This window comes from Sinohyriopsis cumingii, chromosome 17 (assembly GCF_028554795.1).
Source record: "Sinohyriopsis cumingii isolate HCF-2022 chromosome 17, ASM2855479v2, whole genome shotgun sequence".
In the NCBI taxonomy this organism is placed as follows: Eukaryota; Metazoa; Mollusca; class Bivalvia; order Unionida; family Unionidae; genus Sinohyriopsis; species Sinohyriopsis cumingii.
This window is the reverse complement of record NC_142977.1, coordinates 78,448,628-78,473,559: the sequence shown is the minus strand read 5'-3', so window position 1 is coordinate 78,473,559 and position 24,932 is coordinate 78,448,628. Positions and strand designations below refer to the sequence as shown.

Below are 24,932 nucleotides of genomic sequence, written 5' to 3'. Positions count from 1 at the left end.
GCACCTAGAACAGAGCTGGAATGGTATGCTATGCAAGAAATATCAAAAAAAAACAACATGGTGGAAGGAGGGGAGGTGGGTGGTTCTTTCCGCAAATAATGTTAAAAATTAAATGCAGCATCTGCACGTAAAGGAATGCATATCTACAGGTGTATCAGTTATATGAATGATGCCTAACTGACAATGTCTGATCACATGCTTCAACTTAGTCATCTGATTGGTTCAACATGACAATGTATCTAAATTTAGTTACTGGCTTATTAACATATACTGGCTGCAATGACATCATGTCAGGGCAGAGAACCATAGTAGACAAATAGGAGCCCAGCAAGGAGCCAGAGAAGGATGCACTGCATATTACTTTTACATTTCATCACAAAGAACTCCATGATAAAATGTCTTAACTACACAACAACATTCAATTTTGACCACACATCGTTTGAACTAGTCCAAACCACAATCACACTGGAGCAAAGGTCAGTCCATTTTTTCTGCCTATACCGCCCTCCTCCTAGTAGAAAAAACAAGCTGGCTAACTCTCTCTTTTTGGAGCAGTTTCCAAATCTCCTGGACTATGGAAATTCTATAGGTGGCAACCTGATCATTCTTGGCGATTTCAACTTTCACTTTGACTGTCCCGGAAACTCAAATACATCAAAACTCATAGATTCCATTAATGTTTTCAACCTCAAACAGTCAGTTAACCAACCCACCCATAAACATGGTCACATTTTAGACTGGATTCTTCATAGACCTGATGATAACATTCTACGGTCCTCACTGGTATCCCATGATCTTGCATCAGATCACCTCTGCATTATATGCCATCTTGACTGAGACGCATCAGCTCAATTCGCAAATATCTTTCAGTTGATGCCACTAAAACACTTGTGTGTTCATTAGTACTTTCAAAACTGGACTATTGTAACTCAATTCTGTCTGGTTCATCTCAATATCTACTCCAGAAACTTCAAAAAGTTCAATACACAGCTGCTCGGATCATACTTAGAGTACCACGATCAGAGCACACATCCCTGCTGCTCTGTACCCTACACTGGCTATCCATTCGATCCAGAATCAAGCACAAAATTTGTTCTCTGTGCTATGTTTCACTCTCGGACTCTAGTCCAACATACCTATCTGACCTCACCAATGTATACACACCAGCAAGATACTTATGCTCCTCTTCTGTCAGACAATAATATACTCATTATTCCCACTATGAAAACAAAGTCATATGGACAGCGTTCTTTTGCATACCAGGGCCCAGCAACGTGGAATGAATTGCCCACTGAACGTAGACACAAAGACACAGTGATCACATTCAAGAGGGATCTCAAAACTCACTTATTTCGACTGCAAGAACAAACGTAAAGACCTAATAATGTTTCCTACCTGAAATATTCTCAGCATGTTTTTTATTTTTTAATGTTTTTCTAATTTCATGGTGTTTGTTTTTGTAATAATATTATTATATGTTTTTTATCTTATAGGTGTTGTCTAATGTTGTAAAGAGCTTAGAGCTTCTAAAGATTAAGCGCTATACAAAGTCCTCATTATTATTATTATTATTATTTAACCAATTAAATTATAATTTAAATAACACACAATATATGGGTTCAATATAAACTTTATTGTAAATATAAATAATCTTTGGCATAATGGGGGCAAATCCTGTCACAGCAAACTGCACCAGCCAAGCTCTGAATTGTTTCTATAGGAATACCTCAGGAAGAGAGACTTGGGGGAGTTTGTAGGGTTGTGAAGAGTGTCCGACACCTGTATGTGAAGACACAAGGGGCTGATACAAGGTATATAGGGACACTGATAACTGAAACTCGATAAGTCTGATCCTGAGGATTGCTATGATAACAAACATCAGCCAATACTCAATACATGCACCGTAGGAAGCGGGTATGAAGTATATGGACATAATAGTTGAGTACATTTAAGTAATGACACTAACTGGGGGTTCAAAAGCAAAGTTGTGAATGCATGAAACTTGGCAATGGCCCAAACAAAGTGAAGGGAGCTCTGTGACTATGGAACAGTGTGACTGTAACGGAGGGCCCCAATTTAAGGAAATGCAAGGATAAAGATAATGATTGATAATGCAATAATGTGGAAATGCATGAACTAGATTTCAAACTGCATAACAATCCAGATGTGCCTAAAGGTATCAATATTAGATATATGTATTTGATAACCAGTTAGGAATTCACATGTCCACTAACAGAAGATAGAGCTGAAATGACAATGTAGCAAAGGATGTGAAAATGAACGACTGGCATGAACAGCTATACAATGTCTCTGAAGTGTTCCAAATTTGTAAGATGGTATATCTAAGTAAAGAAGCAGAATAGTCCATTGATCGACAAAAGTGTGCACCGACAAGTGAGGCACAAGCTAAGATATATGCCTCAACACAAAGCAAACTCTATTCTATTGGAGTGCACCTGAATGTATATACAAGATACATTAAAGGACCATTGACCCAAGGCTGGTTCAGATGGTAAGGAATTCCAGCCTTAGCAGCACTGGTATCTGCCACAATGTGGCATGTATGTACATTATAGTGATGTGAATCATAATCTAACCTGAGCAAAACAGCCTCAGTGGTAGTGATAAGGATAGTAGTTCTACTTAAGGCATGAGCACTGTCCATGAGAAACAGTGGATCACAAAGGCGAGCTCTATCTAATATCTGAATAGGATGGAATTTCCTCTTCACCTGGAAAGGACAAACAAGGACATCATAGGTCATATCATTAACATGATGTCCACACCTTAACGGAAAATGTAATTCTTAGATGCTCTACAAAACAGAATGAATAGGTGTTTATCCATATGAAATATCATATCTTGCAGAAATAATGGGCTCCACAAATAGCAAATTATCCACACTGCAACAAAGCAAAAGAAACCAGTGCACAATTAGTTTGTAGTACTAGTTCAGTTGAATACATACCAAATTAGAGGCCCCAAAGAGAATGCCAGTTTGAACATAATGATTACATGACACTAAATGTATGTACACGAATGGTCCTCAGCAGAAAGAAGATGGTGTAGCGCGTATAACATAACAAAGACTATTGTCTGAAAGTTGAAATAAAATGGTCCTCCATACCAACTCCAGCTGCAAATGTGGCTGCACCATGACCTCTAGCCAAAGCACTTTGCTGCTGCAGACTCAAATACTGCTCCAGACAGGACATGGGACACAACCACGAGTTCCGAAGGATTGATATGTTGACACCAGCATGAAAAGGGGTCCTTTTTTGTAAAATCACATCTCGAATCCTCAAGCAGTTGCATGTGGAATTTGTCTGCAATGCTCAAACTGTAAATTCACCATATTGCAAGAATCCAAGAAATGCCACTAGACACATGCACTGCAGTAACAAGTCCAAAGCCGATGAACTCCCTCTCGCAACATAGGTGACAACTGTAATATAGAATCTGGAATTGCTATGATATTTTGTTCATTTTTATCCCACGAAGTATACTCTGTAACCTGTCTGACTCCTGAAATAGTTACTATGACCATACTGTAGGTAATGGAATCTAATACCTGCAAGGTATAGCTTAATTGTGGAGTACTGCAGCTGCAGGCTGGTGTGACAGCCTGTGACGAAATAAATCAAAACATCTGAGAGTTCATGTAAAGAGTACAAATGAGCAACAACGCCTAACATTACCAAAAAATTTCTGTACACTGACCTAGTTAAGAGACACAGAAAAACACAAATTCCTGCGCATATTGTGTCAAAATAGCATGAATTGTGAAGTCAGGGGCACACAATAACCAGAAACGTTTATAGTCCATGTCACAGAATGTCAGTGGGAAACTGAGGTGCTGTAAGATGGTCGTGTCTTCAATGAACCCATATGAAGTGCTCTTCAATGAACACATATGAGGTGCAGTGCCATAAGATATGGACAACTCTACTGGTCTGTGCACCAATGAGACTGCCGAACTTTGTATTTCATGTCATAGAACACCAGTGGAAGAATGTGTTGTAAGATGGTCATGTCAACAATGAACCCATAAGAATTGCTCTTCAATGAACTGATATGAAGTGCAGTGCCATATGATATGGACGGCTCTGTCGGTCAGTGCAGCCACGAGACCGCCAAAATGTGCACACCATATCCAGAAACATTTGTATTCCAGGTCACAGAATGCCAGTGGGAGATTGAAGTCTTGTAAGAAAGTCATGTCTTCAATGAACCCATATGAAGTGCTCTTCAATGAACCATATGAAGTGCAGTGCCATAAGATATGGACGGCTCTATTGGTCAGTGTACCCATGAGACTGCCAAACTGTGCACACAGTATCCAGAAATGCTTGTATAACATGTCACAGAACACCAGTGGAAAAATGTGTTGTAAGAAGGTCATGTCTTCAAGGAACCCATATGAAGTGCAGTGCTTGTATGATGGATTTGTGCACCAATAAAACCTGAAAGCAGAAAAAATTGGAAAGCAGTAGAAAGTGTTATAGTAATGTGTAGAAAGACAAAAAAACGAAGTCAGCACTGAACTACAAACTAGAAATTCTATTGCTCAGGCTTTTTGTTGTTGTTGTTGTGGGGTTTAACGCCATTTTTCAGCACATAATAGGCTATACATGGCAGCCAGTATTAATGGTGGAGAAAGAACCAGGGAAAACCCCGGAAAGAACTACCGACCCACAAGAAGCTACTGGCAAGCTTTCTCACATACCCACATTAGCTGAATCCGAGACTCGAACCCACGCAGACAGAGGTGAGATGGCAGTGATCCGTAACAGAGAGCGCTTTAGACCACTTGGCCACTCGGGGTCCCCTATCGCTTAGGCGGATGTATTTCCAAAGACATCAGACTGCCACCTACCTAAGACCTGAATAGGACTGTCTGGTAGACCCTCATAGCTGCCAACCTTCCAGGCTCACAATTAGTGAAAATAGGGATAAAAAGTCGTGAACTTGGACATGAATTAGTGAAAAATACCATGACAATAACTCCATCCACTCTGACCGTCAATACTACACTATGTCAAGATTCCAACATAAAACTAAACACTACATATATGCAGAAATACATCTGCATTTCTATTTATTATGGTATTCATAAACTTCATTCGTTCTTGTGGTTATTTATCAAGACACGATACTGTGGCAGACTTGAACTTCCTCAACTGCTTGATCGTAAATTTGTTTTCTAAACAGTTCAAACTTCTTGCCTGCTGGTTGATCCTGGTGACTAAATTTGCTGACAAATTTTCTGCAGCTAAGGAGGCCCTAAAGTCTGTCTTATTTTTCCTCACTAAAGAAAATACTCTTTCGCTGTCACCGTTGCTGTGAAGAATGCACATGAGGTGCAGCACTTTTGGTTCTTCCACAGGAAAATTTGGAAGTGATTTTTGAGTCCGGGAACATCGGTCGGAACAGATGTTTAGCATGGTCTCCAGCTGATAAAGCTAGATTGTGTTCAACATTAAAACTCACAAATACTGCTTCAGCTTTGGTAGCCTGCAGGCCGATGGCTTAAAATATTTCAGAGCTGAAATCTGTGAATTCTTAATTTTCCCAACTTCTACATGTTTTTTGCAACTGATTTGCTTCCTCACATCGTCTCTGCAACCTAGCTACGATGTCGTAGCCTCAACTTGATTAGTTGTGGTTGAGGCTATGAACTGATCCCATATCATGTATATTCCAAATTAAACTTCACTTTTTGAGCAATACATTTCTTTTTCCTTGGTGGTGAAGACATTTTCAAGATTTTAAATGCAATGCTGAATGGTAACTCAAATCAGTGTTGGTGATGCATGCACGGAGCAAAATTCTGGTTAGGCCCCAGTTTCTCTCAGAAGCGTTTGTAAAACTGCTCTTATACATATAGATTAAAATAGGCTAAAATGCTTGCTACCGGGCCAACTGTACTAATCGGCTGTAGTTCTACTAATATCGCAACCAGCAGTACCAGACCGTTTTGGCAACTGCGAATATCACAACTAGTGCTTAACAGGAAATCGGTTATTTTATTAAAGATTTAAAATAATTGAGAATTGGAGAATTCATTAATTTTTGGCTTGCGGCATGAATCCCTGAAAAAGTCGTGAAATTCACACCAAATTCATGAGGGTTGGCAGCTATGGACCCTGCTTAGCACCCTCCACTGTTGCCCCAATCCTCAAACTATGAGTCTTGAATGATTGAGGATTAAAACCACACAGCAAGAACAATGTGGGCAAGGATTGGTTGAACTCCTGCATAGTTATTGGCAACCCTTTCACAGGTAAGGAAGAGTGGGTCCAAATGACAACAAAGCATTTGTAAATATTGAAGCAGCGCATGGCCAAGGCTATGGTCTTGTAAATTGGTGGGGGGGGCATGACACTTAAGGCAATAAAGGGTACCCTTGGAGTGTTTTAACACTTAAACTCGACAACTAAACCATTGTCACTGATCTGAACCTGAGAGTTTGGGTTTCTGAAACCCGGTTGTCTTACTGTCATTCCCCAACTCACAGGAATGCCCGAAATGCAAGTTGAAAAATGTACTTAAAATAGAGCCACACAGAAGGGATTGAGATTGAATCATGGCAGGACTATCATTTTTAAATTATTTTTAAGACTATATTGTCAATTGGTGGTCTGGCATCTGTGTGCAAAAAAAGCTTACGACGCAACTGCATTAGTTTGGAAAAAGACAAGAATTTGTTGGATCAGGGATATTGTTCAGTTTGTGTGCCTAGCCAACAGCCAAGACATAGGTAGATAGTGCATAGTGTTTTGCAAAAGATACAAATGAAAAGTACCAAAGTTTGGAAAAAGGGAAAGTGCTGTGGAGTTTTAATGTGATTAAATCTAACCGCGCTGTAATCCTCCACCGAACATGGAATGGGCACTATATAGTAAAATGAAACAATATTACTCCCTGTCTGTTATTGTCAGCAGTTCTGGGATTTCTTCTGCACAGGCTGGGTCGGCAAACCAGGTACTTTTTCATATTCAGGCATTTTCAATGCATAGTTATGACCACCGAGGTGAAAACAGCATCCATTATTCTAGGTGACCTGGCAATATGGCGGAAAATAGGTTGCTAACCCAGTGGCATCATCCTGGAAGAATCTGTGAACCTTCTTGAATTTGTTAGCAACAATTTGGAAGCACATTCTCCATGAACGGCAAGGACTCCGCCGCATATCCATTGATTATTTTAATGAAATTGGCTGCAGTTAGCTCAAATGCCAAACAGGTCTGAGATTATGTTGCAACTGTCACAGAAGGGATGGAAGTTGTCTTCCTCTAGCGCTGCATTGTTGTCAAAAGTTGGGGTCATCCAGCAGCAATGATACTGCATACCTAAAGAATAGTGTGCCTGATGGATCCGTGCTTAGAGTGATTATTTTCGGCTAACCTAACTGCCATATTTTGCAGCACCACCACCATGTACCCATCAAACCATGAGGCTCTCCCGGACTCCATGAAGATTGTGAGGCTGTTGTACCTTGCGGTGATATGGCAGTCGTTGTAGAAGATAATGTCAATGCGGTGACAGATGATTGTAATTCAACTAATGTTGCTTGACACCTGCCATGTCCAACATGCCAACGTATCTAAATTAAGTCACTAGCTTATTAACATACTGGCTGCAATGACATCATGTCTAGGCAGAGAACCACAGTAGACAAAGAGGGGCCCAGTAAGGAGCCAGAGAAGGATGCACTGTGTATTACTTAAACTACATTTAACCAATTAAATTATAATTTAATGCCATTTCTCAATGCAAGATGGGCTAAATATGGTGAAAGAACCCAGGTAAGAACCACCAACCCATGGGATGCTTACTTTAAGCTTTCCCACATACCCACATTGACTGAGCACAAGATTCAAACCTACATGGACAGAGGTGAGATGGCAGTGAACAGTAAAGGCAAGCACCCATGGCCCCTGGTAGTTAGTATGTATTTCTGTCATTAAAACATCAAAATTTGATAAAGGTAAGTACTACCAATGCAGAAACTTAACAGAACCTTCTCCATTTGGCATTTTTTACCACAATACTATACCTTCTCAACAAAAATATAGTGAACCATATATCTGTAAAACAGCCTCCAGTCCCGCACACCTGTAAACATAAGATAATATCAAACTTACATAACCTGTCTTATTCAGTGATTTGGACATATGGTTTTTGTTCCACCAATATTTACAACTGTTATTTACTGCAAAACATGGGTTTAACCTTTTATCAGAAACCAATGAAATTTGACAGTATTACTGAAGGATATTCCATCCATTATTATTTTTTAATTTATCAGACCAAAAATGTTAAAAACATCATTCAAACATACTCAGGTGTGCTATTGCTTAAATAAAAAAAGATCTACAAAAAACAGACTGGAAGAAAGTCATTATAGGTTAATTCTGAAAACATATGCATAACTGATAACTGGCAAAATTATAACTTCATTATGTTACTGTCAAGATAAGGTAGATATGGCAAAATCCAAGGTCACTGATGCCCATTGTATGTACTCTCATTCAAGTCGAAGCTTAGGTTCTTTAAATAGGTCCGAGTAATATCTAGTTTTACACTGTCTCTGTGTCAACTTTTGCAGAATTAAAATTAAAGAAATACAGACAGAGAAAGATAAGTAAATACGCTGAACATTGTCTTGAGGCTCAGTGTGAAAATTGGAAACCAACCAAAGGAGTGATCTCTGATAGATTTCAGTCGGACATTTCTCTCCTCCTGCCCTTCAATGCAAATCTTCCCCCACATCTCCCCCCACTGTTCGTAGTGAGTTTGATGCATTCTGAAAACATAAATAGGTATTAAAAGTTAACATTAACAGACACACAATTAGATACAGCTATAATACACACAAAAGACACATTTTTAAAAAAAAACATGACAAATGTACAAGGTTACATTTACAAATGTACAAGGTTACATTTACAAATAAATCAATTAACAACCTGTTAATACTGCTTGTTCTAGAGCATTGCTGTGTAATTTTTGTACTTAAATACCTGTAATAATTGTGTGTGTGAGTGATTTGGATTTTTAATGTAGCTTTAACAATTTTTCAGTCATATTGCTACGATGTCTGCAGTGTGACAGTTTATAGTGGTGTGTAGCACTGGGGCATCATGCCGCAGACATGTAGCTTGATGTCCCACCCAATCACATTATCCTGACACCAGGCCAACCAGTTCTAACACTAACCTCTTAATGCTAAGCACCAAGGGAGGCAGCTGTTAGTACCATTTTCGTAAGTCTTTGGTATGACTCTGCCAGGGATCAAATCCACAACCTGCTGCTTCCGAGGCAGATGCTCTAACCAGTAGGCCACTGGAGCAGTCTCTGTAATAATTGTGAATTTGTTCGTGATTTTTAAATTATACATAGCTAATCCTTTAAATCAAGAAACACAATTCCGTGACCATGTTTTGGATTATCTAGCTTTACTCCTAATGATTTAAGTACATGTTATCACATTAATTTAAACATTTAAGATAATCCCAGGTGTCAAGAGAAGTGGGTCTAAACTCTGAAGACTAAAGAAGCATGTAGTATAATTTTTAATATACATATGAAAAGGATTATATCTGTGAAGATATACATCACTTTTGTAACAACTGTATCATACACTGTAATAAATGTAATCAGTTACAGTATACATATATGTACTCATTGTCACAAACATAATCTATTACTTTATGTCCATCTGAATTCACCGTCATGGGCATGGTCCACCACAATGTCACCAATATGATCTATTACAGTATGTCTAATTTACTTCACTGTTACCTGCATGATCTATTACAGTATGTCTAATTTACTTCACTGTCACCTGCATGATATATTACAGTATGTCTAATTTACTTCACTGTCACCTGCATGATATATTACAGAATGTCTATCTGAATTCAGTGTCACCAGCATGATCTATTACAGTATGTCTATCTGAAATCAGCGTCACTGGCATGATCTATTACAGTATTTCTATTTGAATTCACTGTCACCGACATGATCTATTACAGTATGTCTATCTAAATTCACTGTCACCGGCATGATCTAATACAGTATGTCTATCTGAAGTCAGTGTCACCGGCATGATCTATTAAAGTATTTCTATTTGAATTCACGGTCACCGACATGATCTATTACAGTATGTCTATCTGAATTCACTGTCACTGGAATGATCTATTACACTATGTCTATTTGAATTTACTGTCACCAGCACGATCTATTACAGTATGTCTATCTGAATTCACTGTCACTGGAATGATCTATTACACTATGTCTATTTGAATTTACTACCACTGGCATGATCTATTACAGTATGTCTATCTGAAGTCAGTGTCACCAGCACGATCTATTACAGTATGTCTATCTGAAGTCAGTGTCACCGGCATGATCTATTACAGTATGTCTATCTGAATTCACTGTCACTAACATGATCTATTACAGTATGTCTATCTGAATTCACTACCACTGGCATGATCTATTACAGTATGTCTATCTGAAGTCAGTGTCACCAGCATGATCTATTACAGTATTTCTATTTGAATTCACTGTTCTGACATGATCTATTACAGTATGTCTATCTGAATTCAGTCATAAGCATGGTCCATGACAGTCTATGTCTACTTGTATTCACTGTTATAGACATGATCTATTATAGTATGTTTATCTGGATTCACTGTCACAGGCTTGGTCCATTACATTGTATATCTATTTGTATTCACTGTCACCAACATGATCTATTACAGTATGTCTATCTGAATTCACTGTCATAGGAATGGTCCATTACCAAGTGTCTATTTGTATTCACTGTTAAATACATATGTTAATGATGTATATTTATTAGCTATGATGTCATGAGCATGTTCTATTACCAAATGTCTATTTGCATTCACTGTCAAAGACATCATCTGTTACAGTAGGTCTATTTTAATTCATCACAAATGTATGTGCTTTTGCAGAAACATCAACTGATCTAAACAGAATCATTTTTCAAGTTATTATCTATACAGAATAGTGAAGTGTATCTTCATGACTGAGATATAAATCATATCAATAATTTTAATGCATATGATCTTTTCAAAAAGATATTCACATTTTGCATCACATGTACATCATCTTAAGTGCTTTAACATGAATATACAGTTCATCTCCCATAGATATTTATGTAAAATAATATTATATTCTCTCATTTCCTGCACTTCAAGTTCCTATAGGATTGCATTTATAACCAGGGAAGAATTCATGAACTTGTGTTTATGGACAGAACAACACCAAAGATATCATATCAGGAAAAATTAATTGTGCCTTAAGATCCACAGATGAGAAAATTTCTTTACCCTTGAAGTCTTGACCAGAAATCACAAGTCCATTTCTCCTTGGCAATTCCATCAGCCAATGATGTCATTTCATGGTCAACATCAAAATTAAATGGATCACACACTGCTTCCCAACTGAAATAATAATAACCAGTTTAAACAAGGGTACTACACAATATGCTAATCACATGACCTTTTCCATACTAGTGACCTTTGAGCTAGGGGCTTCACTATTACTGAATGATATGGTGTGCATAGAGGTAAAGTTAAATCAAACATATGTTGGGGGTTAAAATGTGACAGTAGTCTGGATATAGAAACAGGCCACTCACTAACATTATTCCTTGTTAGGCACTTGATCTTAAGGCCAGAAAGACACTGTCAAAATATATAACAGGCTAAAGGTTCATTAAAATACCCTGTTTGAAAAGTTACACTCATGCACGGTTAAAGGTTTATTTTCCCTTGCTATGACCTTCACCTTGTGGCAAGTAGCATGGATTTTAGTATATATGCCATCTATATATAAGAAACTCACAAAAGTTGACTTGAAATCTCTTCTGATGGTTGTAGTTGTGTTCCAGACAAGAATACAAATCACAGAATTAAAAATTCGCTTACTGTTACCTTGACCTTAAGGAAGGAGCCACAGCCTTGGTATGCAACCCACCATCTAGTTATGATATACACTTGGGCAGTGTTTCATTCAAATATTTCAACTGGTTTAAAAGGTATGTTCTGAGCATGGACAAAAGTCACATAATTAAATGTTCCTTACCCTATGACCTTGATTTTGCAGCAGGGATGTGTTTATGGAACATGGCAAACGATCTATAAATGATGTATAAAACAGGCGAAAGTTTCCTTAAAATATCTTCAGTGGTTCAGAATGGCTATTCTATAAGACACACCAACTAGTACTGTACAAAGTTTCATTAAATTACAGACTTTTAAATGGATAATTTTAACAAATCTGAAAATTATTTGCATTTCATGTGCATTCCATTTGCATTTTACCATGAAATGTCACAGCAGCTTTAAGAAGAGCAATTCTGCAATCCATTCATGAAATGCACTTGCATTTCAGTTTTTATTGCTCATTCATCATTCTGCATTTTGCACCTGTGCTCAGTTTTCTTGAAAATGCATGCATAATTTTTAGTCGTATTCATTTGGCATTTCACTTCCTTTGCATTAATTCTGCACTGAGCTATGTCTATTAAATTTGTATTCTTTCTTGGCTTGACTTAATGACTGCATATTTTCTGTATTTGTACCTGAACTTGTCCAAAATAAATTTCATGATGTACCTGACCGGTAATATTTATGTTGTAAACAATAAAATACATAGCAAATATTTCTTTATGAGAGTGGATTACATGTTCAGATCAATATCAGTAGAGGTAAACCTGCTTATCTGGACCCGTGTCTACACCATCAGATATCTACTATAAATTTTTAACTTTTTGACAACTTTGAATGTTTTATAAGGAGACTAACCAACATCCTGGCTCTATTACTGTGTCCTAATGTTTTATATAATGTTATTTACTTGAAAAACTAATCATTCTTGCCTTAACATCTAAAACAGAAGCAGAAGCATTCTTAATGTCGTGCTCAGTTTCTGATTTAGGTGGATTTAGTTATTCAAATCATTATTCACTGGAATTACGAAGTGTTCAATAATATTCTTGGACTGGAACATTAATTTGGAATTATAGTGAATTCAGACAAGAACATTTTAGATTATAGCACATAATCACAATCCAGGCCACTGGCATATTAGTATATTTGAGAATATAAGCATATCAACACATTCAATATTGGAATTTATTTGGAATACTACTGAAATTCTATTGGAACTTCAATCATCTGGATTTGTGATAACTTTTGGACTATTCAGGATTTAATTCACACTACTGTAAGTTTTTTGTATTCTAGGGAAATAAATTATTTGTTGAATTTTACAAAACTTCTTGTTTTTCGCTCTTTTCTCTTGCTTAGTTTAAGACCATGGAGTCATAAAAACTGCAACACACATACCATTTGCATTCATTATTCAGACTATCTGTATTCAATTTTCATCATAATTGGCTCAACAGTTACATGCTTGACAAGGATACAAGCCACAGAATTACAGTTTTCCTTGCTGTACCTTCACCTTTAGGCAGAGGGCAAGGATATGGTACAAGCCATCATCTAGTTAGAAAAAAAAATTGGATAAAGTTTCATGAAATTCTCTCCAACCAATATAAAGTTACTGACCAGGCAAGCAAATGTTAATGGATGGCCAGACTGACAAGACTGTGACATAACATGCCTAACTTAAGATGGGTGCATTTTAATTTAGAAGGATAGATAAGATTCTCCAGCGTGTTTAATTTCACTTTAATCTGAGCAAAAGGTGAAGAAGGAGTGTTCCCATATACATTTCAAAAATGTAATGCAACATCTGTATCCAAACGTTCACACAATTCTTGGCACAAAGTTATTTATACATACAAGTTTCTGGATTAAATTGGTTCAGATGTTAAACTTTACATGTGCAGATTTAATAGTGAGCTCTAACAACAGCCTGGTTACCCCATTGTGATAAGATGCTGTTTAAAGTATTTCTCAATTTAAAAAAAGGTAAATTTCAAATGCTATTTTATGTGTACTTAAGAGGTAATTCTTATTTTAATACCAAAACATTGTCCACTGCCACTTACTTCTGACACTGCTTGCCATCACAAAGAGTATGTATGTGATTTAGATTTTGAACACAGCTTTAACAATTTTAGCTACAATGTCTGCAGTGTGGCATTTTATTGTGATGTCTAACACTGGTGCAGGCATGCAGTATCATGTCCCACTGTCACATTATCATGACACCAGGAAAACCAGTCCTAACACTAACCTCTTTATAAAATCTAGTACTATTTTTATGTCTTTGGTATAACTTGGCTGGGGTTCAAGCCCACGACCTCCTGCATCTAAGGTGGATGCTCTAACTGTTTAGGACAGCGGAGTGGTCCATCATAAAGAAAACCATGCAGCTGCAAGTTATGACTAGTATGTCAGACACTTTGAAATTTCAGACATCAGTATGCTTGCAATCGCTACACTTAATTGTATAAGTTTACCTTTGACCTTTGTTTCCAAATGGAAAGTCTAATTCATTTTCCACCAGGCCCTTGGTGTCAAATCAACATAAGGACTGGAGGACTCAAAGTATCAGTGATACGGAAGAATGGGGACCAGTCCAGAAATGGGTGAAGATAAAATAGAGTATATAAGGGACTTTCTGGCCAGGAATGGTTCAAAACGAAAGTAAGATTTTAGTAAAAATAATCTTTTCTGAGCTAATCCTAGTCGTAACTTTAAGAAAATAGACCATTGTTTTATGGATGGAATGTCAGTCCTTTTAAAGACTTGAGTTTGACTCTTTGGTGCAGAATTGAAAACACATGTCTATGCAGAAATGCTATGACTCATATGGTTTTCCTTACACAGAAGATGCCATCAAGGATGTCTCTATATCGGTGTGATCATGAGGATATAGAAATGTAAAAGTTAATCAATTTTTAATATCACAGTGCTTGCTATGGGAACTGAATTAGTACTACAAGTCCTGAAACAGTACATTATACACCCACTCTGTAATAGTCCTCTATGCAGATAACTGAAATTTGTGTGCAGAAACCACCCTTCTTCTTTCAGTCACAGTGACCTTGACCTTTGACCCCAAAATAATAGGCTTCTTCATCACCCCACATGTAAGATCTAATGTTATTGTGCGCCAATGACAGTAACCATACATTTTAAAAGCAATAAATTCTAGGGTTCTTGGCAGAAAAATAAATTATTGTACAGAAACCAGTCAAAGTGATGTAGTGATGGTTGTTGTTGTTGTTGTTATTGTGGGGTTTAATGCCATTTTTCAGCACACAATAGGCTATGTATGGTGGCCAGAATTAATGGTGGAGGAAGAACCCGGGAAAAACCCAGGAAGAACCACCAACCCACGAGAAGTTACTGGCAAGCTTTCTCACATACCCACACAGGCCGAATCCTGGACTCGAACCCACGCAGACAGAGGTGAGATGGCAGTGATCCATAACGGACAGCGCTTTAGACCACTCGGCCACTCGGGGCCCATGATGTAGTGATGGAGCTATGGACTAACAAAATATGCAACATTTTGTAAAACTTGATATTTTTCCATGTAAAAAACTTTATCAATCTGTGTAAATGCTTGATATTTTTCCATGTAAAAAAGCTTTATCAATCTGTCTAAATGCTTGATATTTTTCCATGTAAAAAAGCTTTATCAATCTGTCTAAATGCTTGATATTTTTCCATGTAAAAAGCTTTATCAATCTGTCTCAATGCTTGATATTTTTCCATGTAAAAAGCTTTATCAATCTGTCTAAATGCTTGATATTTTTCCATGTAAAAAAGCTTTATCAATCTGTCTAAATGCTTGATATTTTTCCATGTAAAAGCTTTATCAATCTGTCTAAATGCTTGATATTTTTCCATGTAAAAGCTTTATCAATCTGTCTAAATGCTTGATATTTTTCCATGTAAAAAAGCTTTATCAATCTGTCTAAATGCTTGAAACATAAAGTAAGAAGATCCCCCAGTTTGGACAAAATGTCTGCATATAAACCCATCATAATGTCTTTAAATCACACAAGTGAAGATTCACTGAATATTATATATTATATCTGGATGAAAATATTGGTTAAAGCAAGCAGCATGTAAAATAATTTCATCTGTGAAGTTTTCTACATCAACATGTCCGACAAAACAAAATAAGGCAACCAATTCTACTAATAATACTATTTTATGTAACCTATTACAAATTATTAAGCAGGATTTAAAAAAATGCCAGACTGAAAACATTGTTAAACAGTGCATGTTTAAAATACATCAACTTATTAGCATGTCATGCCAATTACCACAGTATACCAATTACTGTAGCATGCCAATTACTGCATCATGCCAATTACCAACTATTGCATCATGCCAATTACAATAGCATACCAATTACTACATCATGCTAAATACCACAGCAAACCAATTACTGCATCATGCCATTTACCACAGCATACCAATTACAGCATCATGCCAATTACCATCTATTGCATCATGTTAATTTTCATGGCATACCAATTACTGCATCATGCCAATTACCAATTATTGCATCATGCCAATTACCATGGCATGCCAATTACCAATTATTTTTATTTTATCATGTCAATTACCAATTATTACATCATGCCAATTACCATGGCATACCAATTACTGCATCATGCCAATTACGATAGCATACCAATTACTGCATCATGCCAATTACAAAGTATTGCATCATGCCAATTACCATGGCATACCAATTACTGCATCATGCAAATTACCATGGCATGCCAATTACCATGGTATTTATGCATTTCCATGAACTGCTAAAATGATGCAAACAAACTGATTAAAAAAAATAGGCTAACTTTTGCTGCATCAAGAACACATTCAACTTTATGCAGCCATGAAATATTGGTGCACTTCCTTATGGATAAATTTCTAATTAGAAAGGTAGGAATAGAAAATACCAGCTTAATATTTCTCAACTTATAAAAACTTACATGAAGGTCATCTTTACATGGGCATATTTTTCTGGTTTTGCATCCAAGGTGTTGCACAAGCCATGTCTGAAAAACAAAACCTTTGCAAATAAGGCTGATTACTATCTTCAATATTCAAAGTTGCTCAAACAAGAATTGATCCTCTCCATTTCATACATATTAATGCAAATATCAAGGCTGACACAAAATGAAGTTTTCATTACAAAAATATACAAAGTTTGACATTATTTATGATCTAAGGTCAATTTATCCTTGATTAACTTGCAAGTGTGACTTATTTCCTCCAAGAAATGAATTACACTAATGAACAGTACATTCAAAGCTCATGACACGATGAAATATATTTGCTTATAAGTCAACTTAAAGTGCAAACAACACAGACCATGTTTGGAATATGTTGTTTGCTCTGTTAAATTATTCCTAACAAACTGCATGTGCCCAGATCTGCCACTGCATTACGCAGTAGGATCTCTAATGGATACATGAGTGTATACAGTATGTTAAACAGTCACAGGTATGGAAGTCAGGACTCTAAAGTAGGTGAACCATTAATATAGCTTAAATCTTCTATAATATGGTATTGCCATCTTGAAAACATCGAAATTTACAACAGGTAATAGATTATGACTCTTACAATTTTCATTAAAAAAAAACATTTCTGTGCCAATACTATAACATAAAGAAAAGCTAAAACTTAAAATATTTATTTTTGCTCTTTCTATTATGAAAGAGCAATAATAAATATTTCCTAACAATCTACTTAGTGAGTAGATTATTCATTATTATAAAGATATCATTATTATAAAGATATCATTTAAAAATTACTTTCCTCCTACAAATATTAGGAGTTTCTGTCCTATTTAAGTTGTTGTTGTTGTAGGGTTTAATGCCATTTTTCAGCACAAGATAGGCTATACATGGCGGCCAGTATTAATGGTGGAGGAAGAACCTGGGAAAACCCTGGAAAGAACCATCGACCCATGAGGAGCTACTGGCAAGCTTTCTCACATATATACAATGGCTGAATCCGAGACTCGAACCTACGCAGACAGAGGTGAGATGGCAGTGATCCGTAACGGAGAGCACTTTAGACCACTCGGCCACTCAGGGCCACTCCTATTTAAGTAATATAATGATAGTGTACTTAAGAAAGGAATATAGTTTTAATAAATTATTTTTTTGAAAATACTTAACCAATAACCTTAAATATGAGGAATTAAATAACACTATCCTTAAAATCAAGCCCTCTCTTGACTATAAAAATTGCATCTATAGGATGAAACTCTTTGAATATATCATTATAATTACCTATCCTTACATAAGTGATTGTTCTTTAGTTTGAGTTTGAGAAAAACATCATCAAGGATACTCACATTTACAAAGATGAATGTGAGTGCTTCTTAGAAATAACATTTGATGAGTGTTCCTAGAGAAACATAATATACGATAAAAATGTATTTTCTCAATCAAATGCATTACCCAACTGAATTAACTTTAGGTGGAAAGGTAATAGGAAAAAAATATTAATGCACAACCAACCTCTGCCATGAATAAATCTTTGGTTAAAATATGACTGGAGGAAGGACTAAACTGTTCTCCTAATGCTAGGAAGGACAACTGAAGGTTAGGTAGAATGTGATTCCATCACAAAATTAACATGAAAATTAGTACCATTTCCTTAGCAATAAATAACCAAGCAAATCCACAAAAACTATAAACCCAATGCCCATAAAAAGATTCTGATGAGTAATTGTCTAGGTGCCAACTTGCTGTCTCCTCTTTGCAATACATGATCATGAAGAAATAAAGTTAAGATGGTCACTGATGCTGAACAATCAAAATGGAACTGGAGACAGTTCTGGTCTAATGATGGAGCATGCAAATCACACACCCAGCAGACTGAAGCTACATACATGCCAACCCATGGTGAGGAAAAAGTGTAATCCAAGTGGACAAAAAGATTAATCTGAACAGAAAAAGAGTAATCCACATATAACATAATAAAATTCAATGAGCATCTGTACAAAATGATTTATTTACCCCTCTGGACTTTTAACATCAATTACTGCTTCAGATTTTCATATATAATACTTTGAGCTTTAAAAAGCAAGAGTCTCTCATATTGCATTTCAAAACACTTTGTACCAGCTGAGACCATGAATGTTTTCCACACCAGTAAAGTACTAAGTGCTGGGTTACAGAGCCTGGATCTGAATTCAGTTTTATTTTTGTTAACAATACTGAACAATCTCTCACAGCCAGCATTAGAATGGTAAAGAACCAATATTCCTTTCATAACCTGACAAAGAAGAGGGAATTTATATCTTCCAGATACTGGGTCTTTTAGCTGGGAAATAAGGTGTCATTGCACATCAAATCTGTCCGCATTAAGTACATTGTCAGGAAGAATGCCAACTTGATACTTCAAGAGTTCTAATATATCAGCAGCCTTTCCTGTGGAGGGTGCATCATATGACAGGGACAACCTGATATGTACAATGATGGAGACATTTTTCAAAATATAGAATGCAACTCCTTTATGAATTCCAGTCATCACTGATGCATTATCTGCTGAAAACCTCAATCAGTTCTGCCAACTTATGATTATTCAAAGCATTATTAAGCAAAAAAAAAACATTTCCTCCAGTGGAATCTACTGTTAATTCTGGTAATTAAAGAAGTGCACTCTGACTTAACCCTTTTTGTTGTCTTAGTCTCTTACACAGACTGGCTACAACGTTTTGTCATAAACACTGCTCCTGTCTGTTGCAATACTAAATGGCCCAATTTCTGTGGCTTCTGCAATTTTAAGTGAAGTATCTTCTGCTAAACGCCGAACAATATTAGATGATTATTCTTGCACATGCATATTTTCTGCAATTTTGGAATCAGGAAACATCCGTTTGAACAAAGGACCAACGTAGTCTTACACTGCTAGGGTAGTCCCTGTTCTATTAAGAACTCATTAAACAATGCCTCTGCATTTATAAAATTTGTGTCCATAATTTAGTTCTGCTATAAACAAGAAGTTACCTTTGTATTGGAGTCAGAAAAATAAGCTAATTCAAGGTTTCTTTGTTTTAACACCATGACCAATATTTAAATCATTTCCACACAGCCTGCAATGTGCATGAAGCTGCCTTAGAATGGAACGCTGTATAGTGTAATTCATGTATTCATCTTTGAATTGATTTTTTATCTTTTCCTAATTCATCTGTGAAATTATTTGAAAAATATTTTGCTCTAACACATGCATCAACAAGAATAAATCTGACGACTTTTAGCGCCAAATACCGACAGACTGGTTCTTTACCAGATACGAATTAGAACAAAGAATCTGCAAGCAAAGATAAAAAATTAGAAAAAGTCTGTTCTTTCCTGTGTAAGCCATACAGCTCCTATAAAATAGAAACTGAGGTCAAAGGTTTGAAAGTAGAACATAATACTGTTAGGAAAGTGCATGCAAGTCTGCGGACAAGCGTACTCTTATGCTGTAGCTACGTAGAAGCCATCCTTTTTAGAATATGGTCTAAAAGATTAATGGGATGCTGATAAAAATGAGAAAACAAATCATCAAATTTTTTGGGAGGGGATATACCAAAAACACATAAGATATAATTAAGTGAAAAATGGCATAATGATTACGCCAAAAGTGCAACGGTTGGCATGTATGAAACTATGGCTATAGAAGACCATTTCTTGTATGATTGTACATATGCCAAAATGGGTAATTAGACCAAATCTGCATTTCTTTGCATTCCATTCACATTCTGCTTGCATTCTATCGCATGTTCATTTTGTCTACTAGTACACATTTTTCTTTGTGTATGATCTCAGAAATACATGCAGATTTTGTTTATCACATTTACCTTTGCTTCTTTACATTGTTCTCATTTGGAATGAAATGAAAATGTATTTATGTAAGCTGAGTTTTGCATTTTCAAATTTTCAAGATTGTTACTTGAAATCATAAAAACAAAATCTAAGTACATTGTCTTATTAAAAAGTGAAACTGCAAATGCATAAAATGCAAAAGACACTGAATTAGGATAAATATACAAACTAACTACTACAACTGCAATAAGCTGAAAAATAATAGTTGTATATTATTTCAAAATTTTATTTTGTTCAAAGAGTGTACATATATAATTGTTTGTGATGATGTCATCATGTAACTGGCCGTTATTTTTTACATCTATCTTGACAAAAATAATTTCATGGATTTGAAGATGTGTATAAAGCATAAAGAAAATCATGGATTATCAAAAAGAACATTTTCAACCATGGAAATTTAGTGAGAACATTTTCAAGTCCATTTATAAAATGCATTCACATTATAGTCTGCTTCCCTTTTTCATTCATAGTTCAACATTCTTCAAATTGCAATCATCATTTCATTTGTGTTTATTCTGTATTTCATCTGCATTCTGTATGAATTCATACTGCATTTCATATATATTAATTCTACATTCGGTGCATTTCAATTGTGTTCATTTTGTATTCCACTTGCATTTTGTCATAGTGTTACATTAAAACTGGTAAAAAGATTTATTTCTAGGTCCATAACAGTTTAATTTCTACATTATTCTGATTGGGTAATGTATTCATCAGGGAAATCTGTGTGTTTAAAAAGTGATCTGCATGTTGAACAACTTGAAACATTGTTGTATATATACTGCCTCAAATATTTATAGGGAGAACAATCTTAGATGATAGGCAACTGTTTAAAGATAAGCTCCGACAGATCCCATCTATAAAATGCTTTGCAGATATTTTACTAAAGACATCTTTGTCTGATATTAAGCATAGCCTCAACTTTTTGACACATTGACAGGACTCTAGTGTTGATCAATCAGAGAAGAATTGTTGTAATTTTGTCTGGCATATTCATAATTACTGTAATTATGACTGGCATATCCAGAATTACTGTAATTTTGACTGGCATATCCAGACCACACAAAAAATGAATATAAAAGATACAGACTGAGTATGGTAATTTTCATCCAGTGCTAATCAATTAATCTAAAAACAATTAGCTTAAACTAAATCTGTACCAATTGGTAAGATTCTGAATTAGCTACAACTGACTTTTCCCATCCAAAATATGGCTGAGTAAAAAGAAGTCAAATTAACCTCATTCAACTGGCCAAACAAAATGATGGGGGATATATACTATTCCAACTTACAAAGACAACAAGGAATGAAACACCTATAAGCGATTGGAAACTTTCTGAGTATGAATGTTTAACATAAACCAGAAATCCAAACATTCTGACACTACAGCTTTAACTCAGTGAAGCAATATCAATGATTCTGAAATACAAATTATGAAACTCAAAGCATATCATTAATTTTCCTGAATTTCAGTGGCATACAAATACTCCAAGTATTATATCTAATTTTGGGTTCATACTCAATTACTGTTCTGATATTTTCAAGAATATTCAGCCAGATCAATCAGATGAAGAGATACCAATGATATCAGGGACCATTTGATGAAAGACATTTGCATATACAAGGATATAGCTTTGAACACTAAATAAACAAATCACTGAAAATGATGTCATCATCGATAAATAAGGCGAAGTGATACCAGAGTGAAAAACTAGAGCTACTAGTTAGCAGGATTTTATAGCAAACCCTTTGTTTATATGGCAATAACTTAACATGTTCAATTAACCATAGAAAGCAAGTCACAACAATCTAGTTTTAGTAGACGACACAGCTTAACTCCAAGACACAAAGGCAACACATTTAGTGACAATAGACTGAATTAGTCCACATACACCATCTTTAAATATTGTTCTAAATCCTGGACAGTTTTGTTAGACTGTCTCAATTTTGAGGAGTGAATTGCACTCCACCTAAGATGTACTTAAAGTGCAAACAGAGTTGGAAAAGATGAACAGACAGATGGATGGACAAAATGATTCCTACATACTGCTTGCATTTTGACTCAAGGGTATAATTACATCTGCCTCAAAGTAATAACTTAGCTCATCAAATAAACCAAGTATCAATGGAAATTTTTAGATTGTAAATCTTCTGTAAAGGCATAATGGCATTTTGGTAGAAACAGTGATTTCAAGATCAGACAATCTTGCATTAGAGCTCTACTGTGGCCAACACAGCACTCTGCTATGGAACGGCATTCCATCCGATGGAGAGTCAAGCACTCTCTATTGATCTCTTGAAATATCAGAGAATGCTCCATCCAATCATTATCAAAATATCTTCCTTAGTATTTGGGCAACTAAGAAAAGACTAAACTAAGTTGTGAAAATTTAATAAATTAGAAACAAATGTTTGGTTTAGGTTATAAAGATTTTAAATTGTCAATGTTATATAGTGCAAACCATAAAAGTGACCCACTGGACTCGTGTCTGACCACTTGACCAACCCAAACATTTGACAATAATGTAAGTAATCACAACTAGTTGGGTGACTGAATTGGTCAGCAAGCCACTACTAATCCAAGAGATCATTAGCCACAACTGACTTAGCAAAATTTTAATCTCTATTATTCAGTTTGTCTGCAGTACCTAAGTATCCCACTGAATGAGACTTTCCATCTTCTAAGGGGTTCCAAAAGCTGTAATTTGACACCACCTGCTGTGAAACTGACACCATCAGTGTTGTAGAAACATGTATCAGGGTGTACTGGGTGTTCATAAAACCCCAGTCCTGGTACCTCCAGTAATACCCATACTTCTGCTTCCCGTCCTTGTGTCCGTGCAACTCTCAGTGCAATTTTTGTTCCATCTTTTCCAAACCCTGCCAAGTATGCTGAATCCAAGGCCTAGGGATAGTAAAAAGAATTACATAATTTTTACTGATATTTATATTAGTGCAGTATAAAATGCACAGGATGGAAACATGCCAATTAAGAATGGAGTTAAAACAACCCTATATATATATATATATATATATATATATATATATATATATATATATATATATATATATATGGTGTTTAATCATTTGAACAGGACCACTCCAGTGGGCCTAGTGGTTAGAGTGTCTGCTTCAGATGCAGGACATCGTGGGTTCAATCAACAGATGAGTCATACCAAGGACTTACAAAAATGGTACTACCAGCCTCCTCGCTTGGCACTCAGCATTAAGAGATTATGAGGTTAGTGTTAGGACTGGTCAGCCTCGTGTCTGGATAATGTGACTGGGTGGGACATCATGCTACATGTGCTAGACCTCACTATAAACTGCCACACTGTGGATATCATAGCAATACCACTGAAACAATGTTAAAGCTACATTAAAAATCCAAATCACACACACACACACACATCATCTGAACACATTTGGGGGGAGCCACTGGTCTAATTAGCATAAGGAAAATGCACAGTCTAACAACCCAATTCATTTTAAATCAAGTAAACTAAAAAGTGTATATTGATACACATAAGTTAATACACACCACTGCCCTGAATGAGAATATTTAAGCCATCTTTATTAAAGATTATTGGCATGTTCTTAATATGTGTCAATTTTATTTTGGTCAATTATGCAACTGGTTTAGTTGGTCACCTATCATACTATTGACGACACCAGTACCCACATGATTACATAGCTGATTTGTGTTTAAACTGTAGGACTTGTAAGACCCCATATAGCTTGAGAGAAAAAATATGTCATTCCCATGAACACAAAAATACCAATTTAATACTCATAAAGCTTGTGAAAAATTATGCCCCCCTCCAAAAAAAAATAACAATTTAATGGACAGTTCTTAATGTGATTTATATTTTATTTTTGCGATAGAGACAAGCATATCTGATTCTCAGACTGGATTGGATACATTTATGACAAAGCCAGTGTTATGATCAGAAAGAACAATTCAGTTCTGACCATAATTCACTCAAAGAATACAAAGAGGAAATTTCAACAACAGTATCATCCAGTCTCCAATGAGTGCAAACATGAACACATATAACACCTGCATTACATT

At 35.9% G+C, this 24,932-nt stretch overlaps 1 protein-coding gene across 1 annotated transcript in view; it reads right to left on the bottom strand.

Moving 5' to 3' along the window:
- The window catches only part of LOC149779288 (uncharacterized), a 237,444-nt gene that overhangs the window by 166,838 nt on the left and 45,674 nt on the right, over window positions 1-24,932 (bottom strand). Inside the window, 5 exon segments of the mRNA XM_089938418.1 lie at window positions 8,060-8,118; window positions 8,700-8,809; window positions 11,364-11,477; window positions 16,967-17,032; window positions 23,509-23,765. Of these exon segments, the coding sequence (XP_089794544.1) occupies window positions 8,060-8,118; window positions 8,700-8,809; window positions 11,364-11,477; window positions 16,967-17,032; window positions 23,509-23,765 (606 nt within the window).